General features: G+C 41.5%; 1 protein-coding gene across 1 annotated transcript; it reads right to left on the bottom strand.

The window, feature by feature from the left end:
- Positions 1–111: 111 nt before the first annotated feature.
- gnai3 (guanine nucleotide binding protein (G protein), alpha inhibiting activity polypeptide 3) lies at positions 112–13,617 on the bottom strand. The gene is made up of 8 exons (XM_077003802.1): positions 12,972–13,617; positions 8,129–8,171; positions 7,872–8,013; positions 7,624–7,781; positions 6,198–6,326; positions 5,982–6,111; positions 5,385–5,538; positions 112–4,184 (listed from the first exon to the last, which is right to left on the bottom strand). The coding sequence occupies exons 1-8, from the start codon at positions 13,087–13,089 to the stop codon at positions 3,994–3,996; spliced, it is 1,065 nt and encodes a 354-aa protein (XP_076859917.1). The 5' UTR covers positions 13,090–13,617; the 3' UTR covers positions 112–3,993.
- Between the last annotated feature and the right edge of the window lie 1,617 nt (positions 13,618–15,234).

The raw sequence follows: 15,234 nt of genomic DNA, 5'->3' as shown, positions 1-15,234 counted from the left end.
AAATATTAAAACATTTATGACTAGTCTTACTGATGCTGATTAACAGAAGACCACCCAAGTTTTAAAAGACCTTCAGAAAAGATTTGGTTTCTCCCCAATTATCACAAAATGTCAGTGTTTCAAATTTATTTTTATTAACACGTATATCAAAACATATATAGATTATCATTTATTCTGGTCCAGTCTATAGCATCACTTTTTTGCACTGCACAAAACCTTTTAACAAAAACAAACAAACAAAAAACAACAAATCAAAAAAAAAAAAAAAGCAAAAAACTCAGCGTTGCCATGGTCACTATAGGAAATTATCCACCCTTGTTCCACCATGAAACTCCCTCTTAAGAATATTCATATTTTACATTTATAACAACAAAATTTTTCATTGGTCAGACACAAGATTAAAGATGTCATTGTGATAATTTCATATTGTTAACATTTATGAATTACATGTACATTTCCGGTTTGGTCTAACATTAACAAACATACAGACTGTTGCTGACCACTGGTCCATCCCAACACAGTACACTGGATTTTGGAATTAAAAAACCTTAAATATTGTGATTTTAAGTTTAAATAGGTATAAGTGGCCCATCATAGGAAAAAGGAGACAAACACTTTGTTTAAAACTGCAGCAGAAAATGACAAGTACTACAGCAAGAAGAACAAAGCCAAGACAATGAACCATGACAAAGAGCCCCATTTGTGAAGATGAATAAGAATACTCTGCATTTTTCAGTGCATGGGGTTTTTGCAAGGATGAATCTGAAAAGTAAAATGCAAGCTACAGGTTTAATCAAATAACATGAAGAAATACATTAGCCAATTACAAAAAAGTACAAACTGCAAAAACAGCCCATTATATTTAGTCAATTTCAAAAAGCAAAATCCACAGGATTAAACAAAGCACATCCAATAGTCCCACTTTCACAAGACCTTCAAGGAGAATGATGCTTTTCCCATCTGGGCCCTAGATAATCCTGAACTGATGACCCCTAGATAACCCTAGAATGATGACTCCTAGTCCCCCTTAAGCTTACCCGGTTGGGAAGTTGGTAATAGGAAATTAGCTATGAGAGAAGTGTCTCAGGAACAGTCCTTATCCAAACCTTCAGTTATTATAGAACTCAATTTGGGTATTCTGTGTCACTGTTAACTAGGCTGATAACCACTCCAATTTTGGGGGCTAGGGCAATTAAGGAAAATATTACTATAGAAAAAAATATATCTCTTTCGAAGTAAAAACGTACATATTTACATACCAACCACTTCATTTGAAATATTAATTTATTAAAAATCTTTTATACATGTACAGAGACTACGCATCAATGTGTATTAACCATCCTTCCATGGTCTGCTTAATGACCAAAGTAATGTTATCGATATGTTTGGACGTCAAATCACTCTCAACCCAGTAATGGCACTACCACAAGACGACAGCAGCACCTCTGTGCCCGATATACCACCACTACTGTGTCCATTTCTCTGCTTTCTGAGAAAGGTCTGTTATCACAATATCTGCTCAGAGATGGTCACTGGAAACTGGCCAGTGTTGAATGGGGTGGCATACAATCTGTGCACTGCACAACTATAATCTAATAATAACCTCATATATCTAATAAAGTGGGTGATGTGAGTGGTTCGTTTAGTGGTATAATTCTTCTGCTGGTGAATGAGGCTCTGTCTGCAAGTGCTTTGTGTTATACCAACATCAGTCTTTGGGCAAGAATCCTAACAGAACGTTTGCATACCTGTGCATGAATCAAATTGGAAGTTGATCTGGATAAGACTATCTGCCAAATCTAGAATGTAAATGTACGTGTGATGTGCTGAGCTCAGACATCCTCAGTTGGGTTATAAAAGGCCCAGGAGTGAAAAAGTAGAATTCGCCTCTAGGAAATCAAGCAGTGAATGCAAATTTTGCCTCCATGCAAGTAAGTCATAATTACTCTGCAGAATTTTATTATAACAGCGTTCTCATTCTGCTCATTAAAATCCCATTACCATGCAAATTTTAATTAATTATTGAACAGTTATCAATACACGCTTACAGTGACACCACTCCAAGTAATAATTATAAAATGTGTTATGAAGTGGTCTAGTTTTACTTGGCAACAAGACAAAAAAAAAGAAAATTAAATAACATTTCATTTTTGCTTATGAAGCACTGAAACATATTTAAACTAGAAACTAAAATAACTAATAAGATATATGCCTTCATCTGTCTTATCACTGATTTTCATATGAAACCTACCCTAATAAATGTAAAGTGTTGAAAGAAAAATCTAAATATCAATAATGTACCTATAAAACTACTGAGAAAAGAGAAAGAAGAAAACTGACAAGCTATGGAAGTCACAGTTATGTGGCAGATGATTAGATATTCCTCTTTTTGGCAAAAGAGCTGATGCATCCAGAATGGTCTGTCAACAGCCTAACAAATGTTAACATACTATAAGCGTATGCCATCCGCTTCTTACATTTTGGTTAATGTGTGCATAGTACTACTCCATATACTGCGAAACCCACTGGAAATCGATGGCTGAAGTGCACTGCGTTCCCAACACTGACAGAAAACACTCATCATGGTCTCATTACATTGCGCCTTGGAATTGAAGAAAGAAATGATAGGACTATCAATGGAGTAGAGGGGCGGGGGGGGGGGGGGGGGGGGTGCTCCAAAAAACACTGTATGAATTATAGGTGGACACGCAGCATGGTGGCGGAAGCAGGCAGGAACGCGTCCCCCACCACCCGGAGTCTGCTACAGGCAGCACCAGTGACGTCCCACCAGTGACGTCTGTTCCCATTACTGTCACCATATTCATTCACTAAAATGGTGAGAGGAGGGGAGGGACCGTTATTCCATGATTTCACGATGAGTGACGCCTGCACACAGAGACATTTACAGGTTTTAGCGTTTATCCAAAGTGACCTGCAATTATGACTACAATTCATGCAATTTAGGGTTACGGGTCTTTCTCAGGGGCCCAATAGAGGAAATTTGCCATTGGTGGGGCTTCAACTGGAAACCTTTGGATTTCTAGTCACCTTAACCACTCAGGTACCCCTGCACACAGGACTAGCAAATGTCTTTCTAGATAACTAGATATCTAGTTAATGGTTCTTCATGATGAGCAAGCCATTAAGAGTAAAATCCACATGTTCCATTAGGAGTGAACAATGTCTGTAGATTGACCTCATTTGTTGTTGCGAGCTATTCAGGAAGAATCTTAGAGCAAGATCAAGTGTGGCCGTGTCGAGGGTCCTCCTTCAGAATAAGGAGGGCCAGAAGATCTGAGAGGAACGGTCCATGACATCAGACATGACATCAGTCAGGGGCTCAGCTTGATGAAGTGTATTTTATAACAATATGCCGATGCCAAGAACTGATTTTTTTTTTTTTTTTCGATTTAATGTGCATGTGCTATCCAGATCCATTTTCTACAATGGCTGAAAATATTTGAGATTTTAAGGACCAAATGGGCTATTGCCTTTGTATGCAAGGAATATAATAATACATTGCAATATGTCAAAACCGTGAATCAGAATAAGTGTATTGCAAATTTCTCAAAAAAAAAAAAAAAACACCCCTCAATTATATGGCAAGAGTATTGTGTGTTCTCTCACACTGCGGAGCCCCTAGTGAGTTCCACGCTTATTAGACAGATCATCAGTCTATGCTTGACCACATGCTTCTGTGTTACCAACAGCAGGGCTTTCAAAAACCATTACTCACCGATTCTGATTACACTTTATCTGGAGTATTAATACATTCATTTTAGGATTTTACCATTCAGACATTAGTGTAACTGCTTCATTAAAGTAGTAGAGAGTAGTAGAAATACTTTTCAAAATGAAAAATGCAAATGATTATGCAAACTTTATTTTGCCGTTTTGGCTGAAATACATAGGAAATATTTTTCCATGTCAGTTGAAAGTCCTTGAATTGTTAAGCTAAGTGTTAGGCCTACCTCAGCAACAAGGCTTCTCTCTCTAGTAGAGTCCACACTCGATCAGGTTATTCTTGATGATGACATCAGTGACTGCATCAAAGACAAATTGCACGTTTTTGGTGTCTGTGGCGCATGTAAAGTGGGTGTAGATTTCCTTGGTGTCCTTCCGCCTGTTCAGATCCTCAAACTGGCACTGGATATAGGCCGCTGCCTCCTCATACGTGTTGGAACCTGACCAGAGACGCCCAGGAGATCAGAGTCAGTGCCACAATGTGACATACAATGCTCAAAGTAGCAATTACCGGTACATAGCACTGAAACAATTTTCCCAAAAGGGTAGTCAGTACTGCAAAACCACACATACTGAAGCAGGTAACATTCCCCAAGACCAATATTTCTGCTTTGGTGCAATGGTGCAAGCAATGGAGGCTCTTATACGTCTAGCTCATATTTCTCTTTTCTTGTTTTTTTCTTTGTTTTTTTAACCTAACTTTTGCTGCATTCCTCTAACTACTATCCCAACCACAACACTACCAATAAGAGAATCTGAGTGTGGAAGTATCTGAGGATTGAGAACCTTTTAATAGACTTTGAAAAATATCAGTCTGCTCATGGCTTCTTGGACAAACAGGCAGGAGGAGCATACTGCCTGAATGTTCCAGAGATTCTCCTCGTCTTGACAGTCCACTTAGAAATACAGTCGAGACAGGTAAACCGCAATAAATCTTTTGATGTTTACAAAGATGGAGTGAAACACTAAACTATCCCAGCAGTAAAATACAGCAAGTACCAGCTTCCACTCGGAGATGAAGGATGACGACTCGCAGACACAAACATACGTTTTTCCATAGCACAGAGCAAATCCAAGATCTGCCCTTTACTGGCGCGGTGTAAAAACCTGACTGCAGAAATGCACCCCCTTTTTATCAGTCTCAATGAGCAATACTTTCTCTTCAGTTCCAACAAAAGGAGTGACTTTTTAAAGCTGGTTTATAAAAAAGTAACTGGAACATCCAAGACTTTGACCACAATGTCTGGGATGGTTACAATGTAGGTTTACATCAGCAGGTCACAGGATAAGCTGTGCAAAGATCATCAAACTGTTTTTCTAACAATTCACAGTCAATTTCACATATTTTATTTGGAATTTAGCATTCAGTTTTAAATCTACATCTGCAGAAATATCACATAGAAATAAAAATTAATATTTTCAATGATAAAAATGTAGCTAATTAAATTTGTGCATAAAATTGTAGCTGCAGGAATTAGCAAACATATTGCATAAAGTTCATTACAAATTTATTTAGATGCCATCTAGATCTTATAAAAATAATCTGTTTTGATATAAATTGTCAAATGATTTCTTTTAAACATAAAAAATCTATTTGGTAATGGCTGACAACAAGCTCAGCCTGGAAAGTCTTTGCTCACCAGAGTATTCAGGGTAGCAGATAGTGAGGGGACTCTTTTTGATTTTCTCCTCAAACAGGTCCTTCTTATTGAGGAAGAGGATGATGGATGTATCTGTGAACCACTTGTTATTACAGATGCTGTCAAACAGCTTCATGCTCTCGTGCATGCGGTTCTGAGGACAGACAAAGACAGTTCTGTAAGCAAAGGACGAGTAACGATGTTGAAGAAAGTCGAGGCCTGGGAGGAGAGCATTTCGGATCCTTCCGGTCCTGCCCCAGGAGAACTCCGCCTCACACTTCCAGGACAGCCCCGGAAGGAGATTCACGGTTGCGGCTAATTACTTAGCGCGCTCCTAATGCTCAAAATTAGCAACTAAGCCAGACAATGGCACACAAGCCTGAACGCAACCCTACTAAATTATTCAAATGCAGGCCACATAGGTATGGGAGGTTTGTCCGTGTCTCTGTTCCGAGTTTGCGTTAGACCTACATTGTCTAATTGTCTAACTACCATTGTCTAACTCGTCAAGCTCTGCGGCTGCTGGTGTTTTAGTTGGTGCTGCTCTGGGATTGTGGCGAAGCGTGTCGATCGAGCGGGGAACTAACGTGGGCGTACCATCTCCTCATCCTCAGCCAGCACCAGGTCATAGTCGCTCAGGGCCACACAGAAGATGATGGCCGTGACGCCCTCGAAGCAGTGGATCCACTTCTTCCTCTCGGAACGCTGGCCGCCCACGTCGAACATCCTGTCACACACGAGCATGCACGATTACACACAAGTGTTTCAGTATTAATTCACATGCAAGTAAGTTACAAGGGAGTTTTTACTGACTTGAAATAGAGCTCTTTGAAGGTAAAGTGGGTCTCTACAATGCCTGTGGTCTTCACACGAGTCCTCAGCACATCTTGTTGCGTGGGCATGTAGCCCTGCTGGGATATCCTCTCCAGATCATTCAGATAACTGAGGGAGACAGAGACCAGTTATCACCAAGCTTAGATTCAAAATACAAAATACAATTTAATATATTACGTCTTAAAAACTTATTACAGCTGATCCCATTATAGATGAGAACAGAATATTAATGAGACCTTTTGTTTTTTGGCCATATCAGACAACTACTGTGATAAAGAGCAAGATGTTACTGTGGGTGCTATAACAATGACTTCAGTACAGTGACAGCCAGTGCTGTCGTATGAAAGAGCGAATGTAAAAAACAATAATTTTGTATTGCAATAGGTAGATAAATATCACCACAGGTAAAAACTGAAGACATCTACTTTTCCGTTTGGGGAGAATCAGAGAAAGAAAGGCAGCGTGAGGAGAGGTTAGGATACGTGTAATCCCAGGCGACATTACTGCTAAACACTTAATCTCACCACTCACCACAGACCAAAAGCTTTACTGGTGTTTGGCCAAAATAAAGACCCACTATTCACTGTAGCAAAGTTCTTAGCTCTCTCGCTTCTGCAAGACACATCAGCTCTCTGATGAACTCAGCATGCAAATGCAAAGGAATGCATGGTTTCAGTCTGTGGTCAGGACTGTTCTCCTCGGACTATTATCACTGGAAACATTACTGGCTATTTCAAACCAGGGCAAGGAGAAACTTAACTAAGCAGAAGTGGAACAGTGATGGTTGAACAGGGAGACAGCAGGCCTGGAATGTGACTCTCCAAGCTCACTTCCCCCCTCCGAAGCAGTTGGAGCCTCCCGAGCTAATGTTCTAAGCCACAGCACTTGGGACTCAGTAGGACAAGATGGATCTTGTCTCGGTCGACCTGAAGAACTCCTTATCGACTACAGGGCTGTGTCTTGACATGAGAAATGTTTCCATTCGCTCACAAGTCATCTTTATATATCAAGATACCAGTGGTGTAACCAAACAGCTGCTGGAACAATCAAGACAGAATAATCTGCATCCAGCCAAGCAAACTCCCACATAAATTTTCAAATGTTTTTTTTTTTCCCATGCAAAAACTACTGTATATATAGATACTTGATTTATTGTATCTGTGAAGGTTCTGAGTAATCCAGGTCATTTTACGTGCTTGAGTTGAAAGCAACTGGACTTCTTTTCCAGGTTGTTAAAGATCCCAAGATTTTTTTATGTACCATTTATTGTGGCTAAAGAAGATTAAGTCATGCCTCAGGTTAGGATATCAGTAGGCCTTTAGCTCACAATCGTTATTATTCCCTATGAAAAAGCTCAGAACATATATGCCTTCTTTCGAGCGCAGCCATGTGAGAGCTCTCTTACTAAGCGGCAGAGTCGTTGAGTTGGTACTCCCTGGACCGAGCAAAGCAGCTCAGCACGCCACCATCCTTCCACAGCCTACGGATGACCCCAGCCAGCTCGGGGGTCATGACTCCTTCTTCCGCGGTCCCGGCCAGCACAAACAACTGCCTGGCGTCATCCTGGAGGGGAGAGCATCAGAAATCAACCCAGAAGCTTGGGTCAAGTAGCTACGCTGCGTAACGTGTCTATGTCTGGGAGGAAAGACCCACCGCCCTCGAGGGGTCACCAAAGTCGATCTTTAAACGGCCCATGGCTCTGATGATGGCGATGATGGACTGGATGGTGTTACTGTACACTACCACTTTGTACTGCTTACACTCTTCTTCGGAGTAGCCATCTTCATGGATGATCCTGAAGCGAAAACCAGCCGCATCACATTCAAAATCATAAAGCAAATCTAATCCTTATTCTTAGAAATGAAATTAATCATAGAGGTCCATTCAAGAAACAAACATGTTGAACTCACTTCATCTGCTTAACTATCGTGCTTTTCCCCGATTCGCCAGCACCTGGAGACAAAAGAAGAAATGATTGGTCACACAAAGGATTGGCAATCTGGCTCAGTAAATACAACAGATCCCCTCTGGCCTGGCTCACACACTCAGAGTAAGGTTTGCCAAAAATAAATAGAAATCTTTCAGGCGGCAGCTCTCCTCAGCCGAAGTTCAGTCGAGTCTCCGACATCACAAGCCCAGTGTGCGCAGAGGAACGAGGTGGTCTATTTTTGGTCGTGATGCGCTAGTCGCGGAGATTAAATGCCAGGAACATGAAAGCTTTGTGTGATGCGAGTATCCTGAACCCCATGGATCCTGAGAATATGACAGAGACAAGCTATACTGTACACGAGCCCTTTATAAACAGGGCTAATGACTCACTCTGAAAGCCAATTTCACGTTTAGTCTGGAGGAGGAAAAGAGATATTTGACATAAACAAGCTTTTAGCACATTTGGAGAGTTGATGCTCACAGGAATTCTTTCAACTTCAGCAACACAGGCATGGCATAATTATTTGAGAAAACACAATTATCGAGGCAAAAAAGAAATGGAGTATTCAGCAGGCTTTTTATCATCTTTGAATTTATGTAGATAGTTTGCTAAAAAGTCTTGATTCTTTACTGGTGCTATGAAATGTACCTTAAAACATCTCATTTACATATCAATACATTTTTAAAATGATGTTACATTATCTTAACAGGAGCTCATGATGGTAAACTCCACACAGCAATGCTTACAATGCGGGTTAATGCAGACAACTGGCCCTTTGCCCTGAACCAGACGTGAACGTTCCCCCGAAATCTACCTAGTGCGTTATATTTCAAATCTGTCCATTACACACTGGCTGCACAAGGGCACCGGAAAACATCATACCTAAAGAGCAGCATTGTGGTGCTACCTGGACATGTGTCACATGATTAACTGTGGGATATTTCTGTGGGATATTTCTGCACTGGTGCAAAAAAAAAAAAACCAAACAAACAAACAGTGACATCACTTGCGATGCAGCAGCTCCGCTGAACCACGTCCTGCAGACTAGGAGCTGACCGCTGAAACTATGGACCGGGGGAATCACGTGGAAAATTCCTACCGAAGAAGGCACACCGCAAGCATGTTAGCCAAACTCACCACGTCCAACGAGGCTTTGGCACATCACAAAGACCATGAGTCATTTTGGAGAGAAGTTAAAAAGGAGACAAGTTCCTGCCGCTGAACGCAAAATTTGCAAGAAATAGTACGAAAATAAAAGATGTGAAAAGGCAGATTGTTGCTGTGCTGCGCGTGTTTGATAAACAGCACTGATTAAGCACAATAAGAACAGAATAGGTAGGGATGCGAATAGGTAGAGATGTGACATAGCAAAATCAACTGCTCTCAAACCTTTTAACTCAACACCTTGTCATGAATCTTCCCACTCAACACAATTTAAACACAGCACACAGTTTAATTTTAATAAAGTATGTTTACAAATGCAGTCGAAGGTTATCTCAAAAATATGCTGAAGCACAAACAAATATTTTCCATATTCATTACAATGCAGTTTGAACAAGGCCCTAACCAGACCCGTCGTTCTTGTGAAGTTCACACAAGCCGCAATAGCAATGTGCAGGGGAACAGCAGAGTCATTGTTTATTCTACACCGTCCATCCTTCTAAGCCTCTAGTTTATTACATTGTAACCATTTTCCATCACTACCCTGTTGTTAGAGAAGAAAGCCCAGAGCGTGGTGGAACTACATCTTTGGGAAATCTCCCTACATTTCCCCTCAGTGTCATGGAACGAAACCACATCAGGATGTAACCTACCAAAATAAATGAGCACAAACACAATATAGAGGCTCTTACCCAAAATTCATAGGGGCAACCGTATACATAGTATCCCTGCATACCTGGAGGACAAAACACCATTGCAGGTTTTATTGCAGCATTCTTTGACTCTTTGCATAAATCCCTTACTGGATCAGTTACACCAATGACAGGTGTTTGTGAGCCATTGCAAAACTGGGCAAACAAACCACACCAAGGTTGTGAAGTTGGATGGCATGCATCAAACCTAGTTACTTCAGAATCACTGCACAGAAGGAAGACACAGTTTAAAGTCTAGCACTACATCAGCTACAGGCACCCCGGTGCGCGCACGCATACACACACACACACACACACACACACACACACAGAAGTCTTTTCCTGTAAGTAAGTGTGGTGTGGTCACAGTGCATTAATTTCCATAAACATCTGCAAACGGTTTGAATGGGTGTGTGAATAGCCTCGTGGCCCCTGTAATTACACAGCAAGCAGCAGTGCCGATCGTGCTGTGGCCAAGGCCCCTGCGATTACAGAGATCAGCTGAGGAATTCGGCTCAGGTTGATGTGCCTCTGTTACACAGATACGTTCAACAATGCAGAGGGGCACAACCCTAGGCCTGGTCATATCTTCCTATGAACAACACAAGAAAGCAATACCCTTCAATTAACCATGGAGGCTGGTGTTCAATCCATCCTATACTGCTGTAAGCAAGCAGCATTATGGTGCATCTGCCGTGTCTTGGTACATTACACATACAATGTTTATACAGCCGACATAGAAGAGCAAAGTTTCTGCATTACATACTATGTGTTTATGAGAAAATGGCATTAACAAGAAATAATCTTCAAAACATTTTAGTCTCCAAAAATTAGCTTCTTTACAACTATAAAAAGCCAAAGTGGGGGCCGAGACGGATTTTGGATTCAACTACAAAGCCGAAAAGAGCTGCAAACCTGCCTACAAACCAAGCATGGCACATTAGTTCCAACCCCGCGGTAAGAGTGGAGCGGCGGAAACCAACTAGGAATGGCTGATGTCAGGAGAAGGCTGGAGACGAGCCCCCCCGAGAGCCAGGAGAGGTGACGCGTTTCCCGCAACGCCACACTGAGGGTCCGCTGAGCCACCAGTGCTACCAGCGCCTCCAAACTGCCTCGACCCTCTGACTGCCAGTGCAGATCGGCTGGTTTTGGGAAGCTCTACTAATGCGCCACTGTTAACTAAAGACAAGGGCTGCAGCTGGACCTGCTCCCGGGACAGTTGTGCCTGTTGAGGCCGCAGCAGAACAGAGAATGGGCCTGGGTCTCTGACCCATGTGCTTAGAGAGGGGTGGGCTTTTGTTCAGGAATAGCATCAGGGGCTAAACAGGCCATGTGGCTCAGGTAAAAGCTCTCCCCACATGCCCCACTCCCATAGAGCCACGCTCTTACCAGCTCTCACGCATTCACAGCGTAAGCCAAGCGGTCCATTCACGCTCCAGCGAGCCGCACAGTTCAAACAAGAGCAGAGAAGGCCAGGATCTGGGGGAGGCATGAAAAGACTTCCAATGTTCCCCATCTTTCTGAACAAAGTGTAAAACTGTAGCATCTCAATGTTACAGAAGTGTTTGATGTTGATCTGGAAAATAGACCTTTGCATCCAGGATATTAGGTAATAAACTCTCGTCCCTGTGCGGATCTGCTCATGGCCAACACAGCAGAGAGCGCGACAAGGCATTAACGAGGCTGGCCACCGCTGCGATGAAGAACACGGCATCATAAAGCCAGAGAAGCTCCTGGGGGGTAGGCAGTCTTTACATAGTCCGCATACCACAGGAGAGCAGTCTCAGCCTCACACAGCTCATCCCAGCCAAAGACCAAGGAGGGAAACGAGCAAAGTCACAAAGCTACCGAAACAGCCTCTATGTGAACAGTGAACCTAATGAGAGCCTCCTGTTCTTGCCCTGCTGCCGGATTTGCCACTGTGGTCTCGGTGACATGACATCACAGGTCACTGGGCTGTTTAGAGCCAACCATTCCTGCTTGTGCCGTTACTACTCAGCATGCGAGCATACCAAGACACCATAGGCCTAAAAATGTTCAAGCCACAAATAAACCAAACTCAGATAAAGTTGCTCTCAGTAATTCAAACTGATAAATGTGGTTTTGTGGTATTAGTCACAATCAGCTCAGCTTTGTCACAATGTCCAGTTTGTCACAATGAATTGGCAGCCCAGTTCATCTACACACACACACACACAATATATATATTATATATATATATATATATATATATATATATATATATATATATATATATATATATATAGTGTGTGTGAGAAATGAAAAATACATTTTCACAATATTTTTACAGAACACAGAGTTTAGCCTGTCAAAGAAGTTGAGGGAGACAATTCCAGTCATACCAATCCTCTAAGCTTCCCAGTTATCCAAGTAAGGGAAGGACTTAAATTTTGTGGTTCTCCAAATTATGGTGTGTCCTCACAGGCAGCCCTTTATTGTACCAGCAATCTGGTTCTATCCCTGAGAACACTACAGATGTTACTAGTTTGTGAATATTATAAATAGCTGAAACATGCTGACGTTTAAAAAACCAGCAGTGATTTAAATCACATCAAACTGTCAGGCTTATTAAATCATTCACTCCCTCAGTTTTTCTTAATGGGATACTTCCCAAACTTACCGTTCTCGTTTGTAACTCAGGAGTTAACAGTACAACAGCGCAGTAGTAGCTTAGGTGTGAAGGACATGTTTTAAAAACACAAAACCAAGACTTGCTCTCCAGATGCACTCTGCTCCCCTTCTTAGATAAACTCAGTAACCTAGCTTTGTTTACAAAACCCACTAGCCCACTTGCCAACACAATTATCCGTACACCAAACAATAGTGCCAAGGGACACAGTTAATCATTATCCTCTCAAATATGCCAACAACTAACAGCACACGTCGACGTGACCCAACAGTTTCACTGTGGCGGAACACACGTCCGTGTACGTTTACTGGCGCCCTTACCGAGCAACAGTAGTTTCACGTCTCTGGACGCTTTCTCTCCATCTTCCCGCAGATTCCGATCAATCATTTTGCTCCTCTCCACCGCAGCCTTGTCCTCCGCGCTCAGCGTGCAGCCCATCTTCACTTCCCACTCGTCCTCTTTCTTTGCGCAAATCAGCCAACGAATCAAAGTATTAACTCAAAAGTGGAATGCGGCGTAAACCTTTCCTACAGTTTGCAGAATAACCAAACGTGTGACAGGGGAAGAAAAGGCGTTGGCACTGGATCTCACATGGAAAGGAGAGACGAGCGACGAGTTGCCGTGCAGTCAAGAGAAACAGCTGTCTGTAAAAAAAACTATTCAGAACAGAAGGTGGAAAAACACGCAGCTGAAACACCCGCCACACAAACAGCTCCGATGAAACACCATTTGTTTCTTCCCCCTCCAAAAAACAGCCCAGCTAGCGAAATGTTCCGCTTAGTAAAAGTGTGCACTGATATGGCTAGGTGCTTTCAAATAGTGCAGTCAAGAGCTGTTGAACACGTCTTATTTAAACACGTAGCCCACCAAAAACAGCGCACATCACGGTGTGGGTTAGCTAAGCGTGCTAAGGTAACCTACAAGAATTGCTGGAGAAAGTTAGTCAGTACACTCACTGCTCCGTCGTGGTCGCTTGGAAAAATGCAGAAAAAATGCATGGCGAAAATGCATTCTGGGAAATGTAGTCCTCGTGAATTCATGCTATACTTTCGAAATGTCGGATATTCGGGTTTCTTGTCGTTTAATTAACAAAATACATTTCTTGCTGCTACTGCTATTTTGACGTTTTAAAAGATGATGCATACATGACGTGGCGTGCCTAGATTTAATCGGCGATCAGAATTTCAGGCTACTTAATTAAAATTTAAATAATAATAAATCATTGTGCAAAATAATACTTTATTAGTGATAATAAAGTAAATATTTAATACTAATAATTAATGATACTTTATTTTAATATTTTATTATATTTCATGACTATTGGTGATCATTGTTGCAGGAAGTAGCTTATTGGTGACGGTGTTTGCATATATCCACCAAGCAAACGGTCCCTCAGCCAAACAAATGGCGCTGAGGATAAGTTACCATGGAAACACCAAGTTCCTCTGTGGTTGGAAATAAATTTGTGCTACAGTTCTGCAAAGACTGTATGGGTCAGGCCTGTGCATGTAACATATAATGGGGCGAATGTATGTACTGAACAATTACAAATAACAGCCAGATTTCATTTTCATGTGTTGTTAAATTATGCTGCAACATTAAAAGCAAGTATATTTGCTAACAATGCAATGCTTACAATACCATGTTCTGAAATGCCCAAATATATTGAAATCAGTAAACGATTTTGATAAAAGAACAATTTTAGAAAATAACATTGCCACGCCATGTTATAGTAGTATACACTAGAATGTATACATGCAGAATTGGACCGGTTTTTGCTGGGTGGCATCTTATTCAATCAAAACATACAAAACTATAGTAGAGAAAACAGTTCAAAGTTCATTCCTTATTTTCAGAATCAGGGAAATTATAATTCACAATATCCTTCAATTTAGTCTGATTTGTGCATTAGGAGAGAAGAATCAGCTTGTCTCTGTTCCTTCTGTATGTTTTTAAATCAGTGGCAATTTTAACCAATACTAAATGACTCACAAAGCTTTACTGATCACCTTTATCCCTTGGCTTCGCTGAAAGGTCAGTGTTTGAACTTCACCACTAGGGGCCCCTTCTCACCTACTCATAATACACATCAAAGCATAAAACGCATGTCAGCCTTGTTGTGTTTGTTGGAGATGGCGGCTCTGGGAAGATAACAAATGGAGGGTCTACAGACAACATTTCAGAGATCCACATTTTTCTAACAGTACATGTGCTCCGTTAGGAATGAAACCCATGACCTTGGTGTTGCTAGCTCCTTGTCCTACCTGTTCATCCACAGTAGCCCAAAACTACATTCCGGACACAAATTTAGAAGTTAGATTAAGAGGCCAAACTCAGATCATAGCTTGTGCTTCAGACATACAACATACTACAGGGTACATATTTTCAGTGTGTATGGATTTAGTATGGATCCAATGCATGACTGAAACCACTGATGGTGAACACAATATACAAATCCTAACATTAATTTTCATCATAATCCTGTCCTAGTTTTTCCAGCAAAGTCTTATTTGGTGGTATATTCTTGGAGGCCTCTCCCCCCACCACTCTGCCCACTTTGACCTTTTTGAGATATCAAGGAGT

The sequence above is a fragment of the Brachyhypopomus gauderio genome, chromosome 4 (assembly GCF_052324685.1).
Source record: "Brachyhypopomus gauderio isolate BG-103 chromosome 4, BGAUD_0.2, whole genome shotgun sequence".
NCBI lineage: Eukaryota > Metazoa > Chordata > Actinopteri > Gymnotiformes > Hypopomidae > Brachyhypopomus > Brachyhypopomus gauderio.
This window is presented reverse-complemented; position numbering and strand designations above follow the sequence as displayed.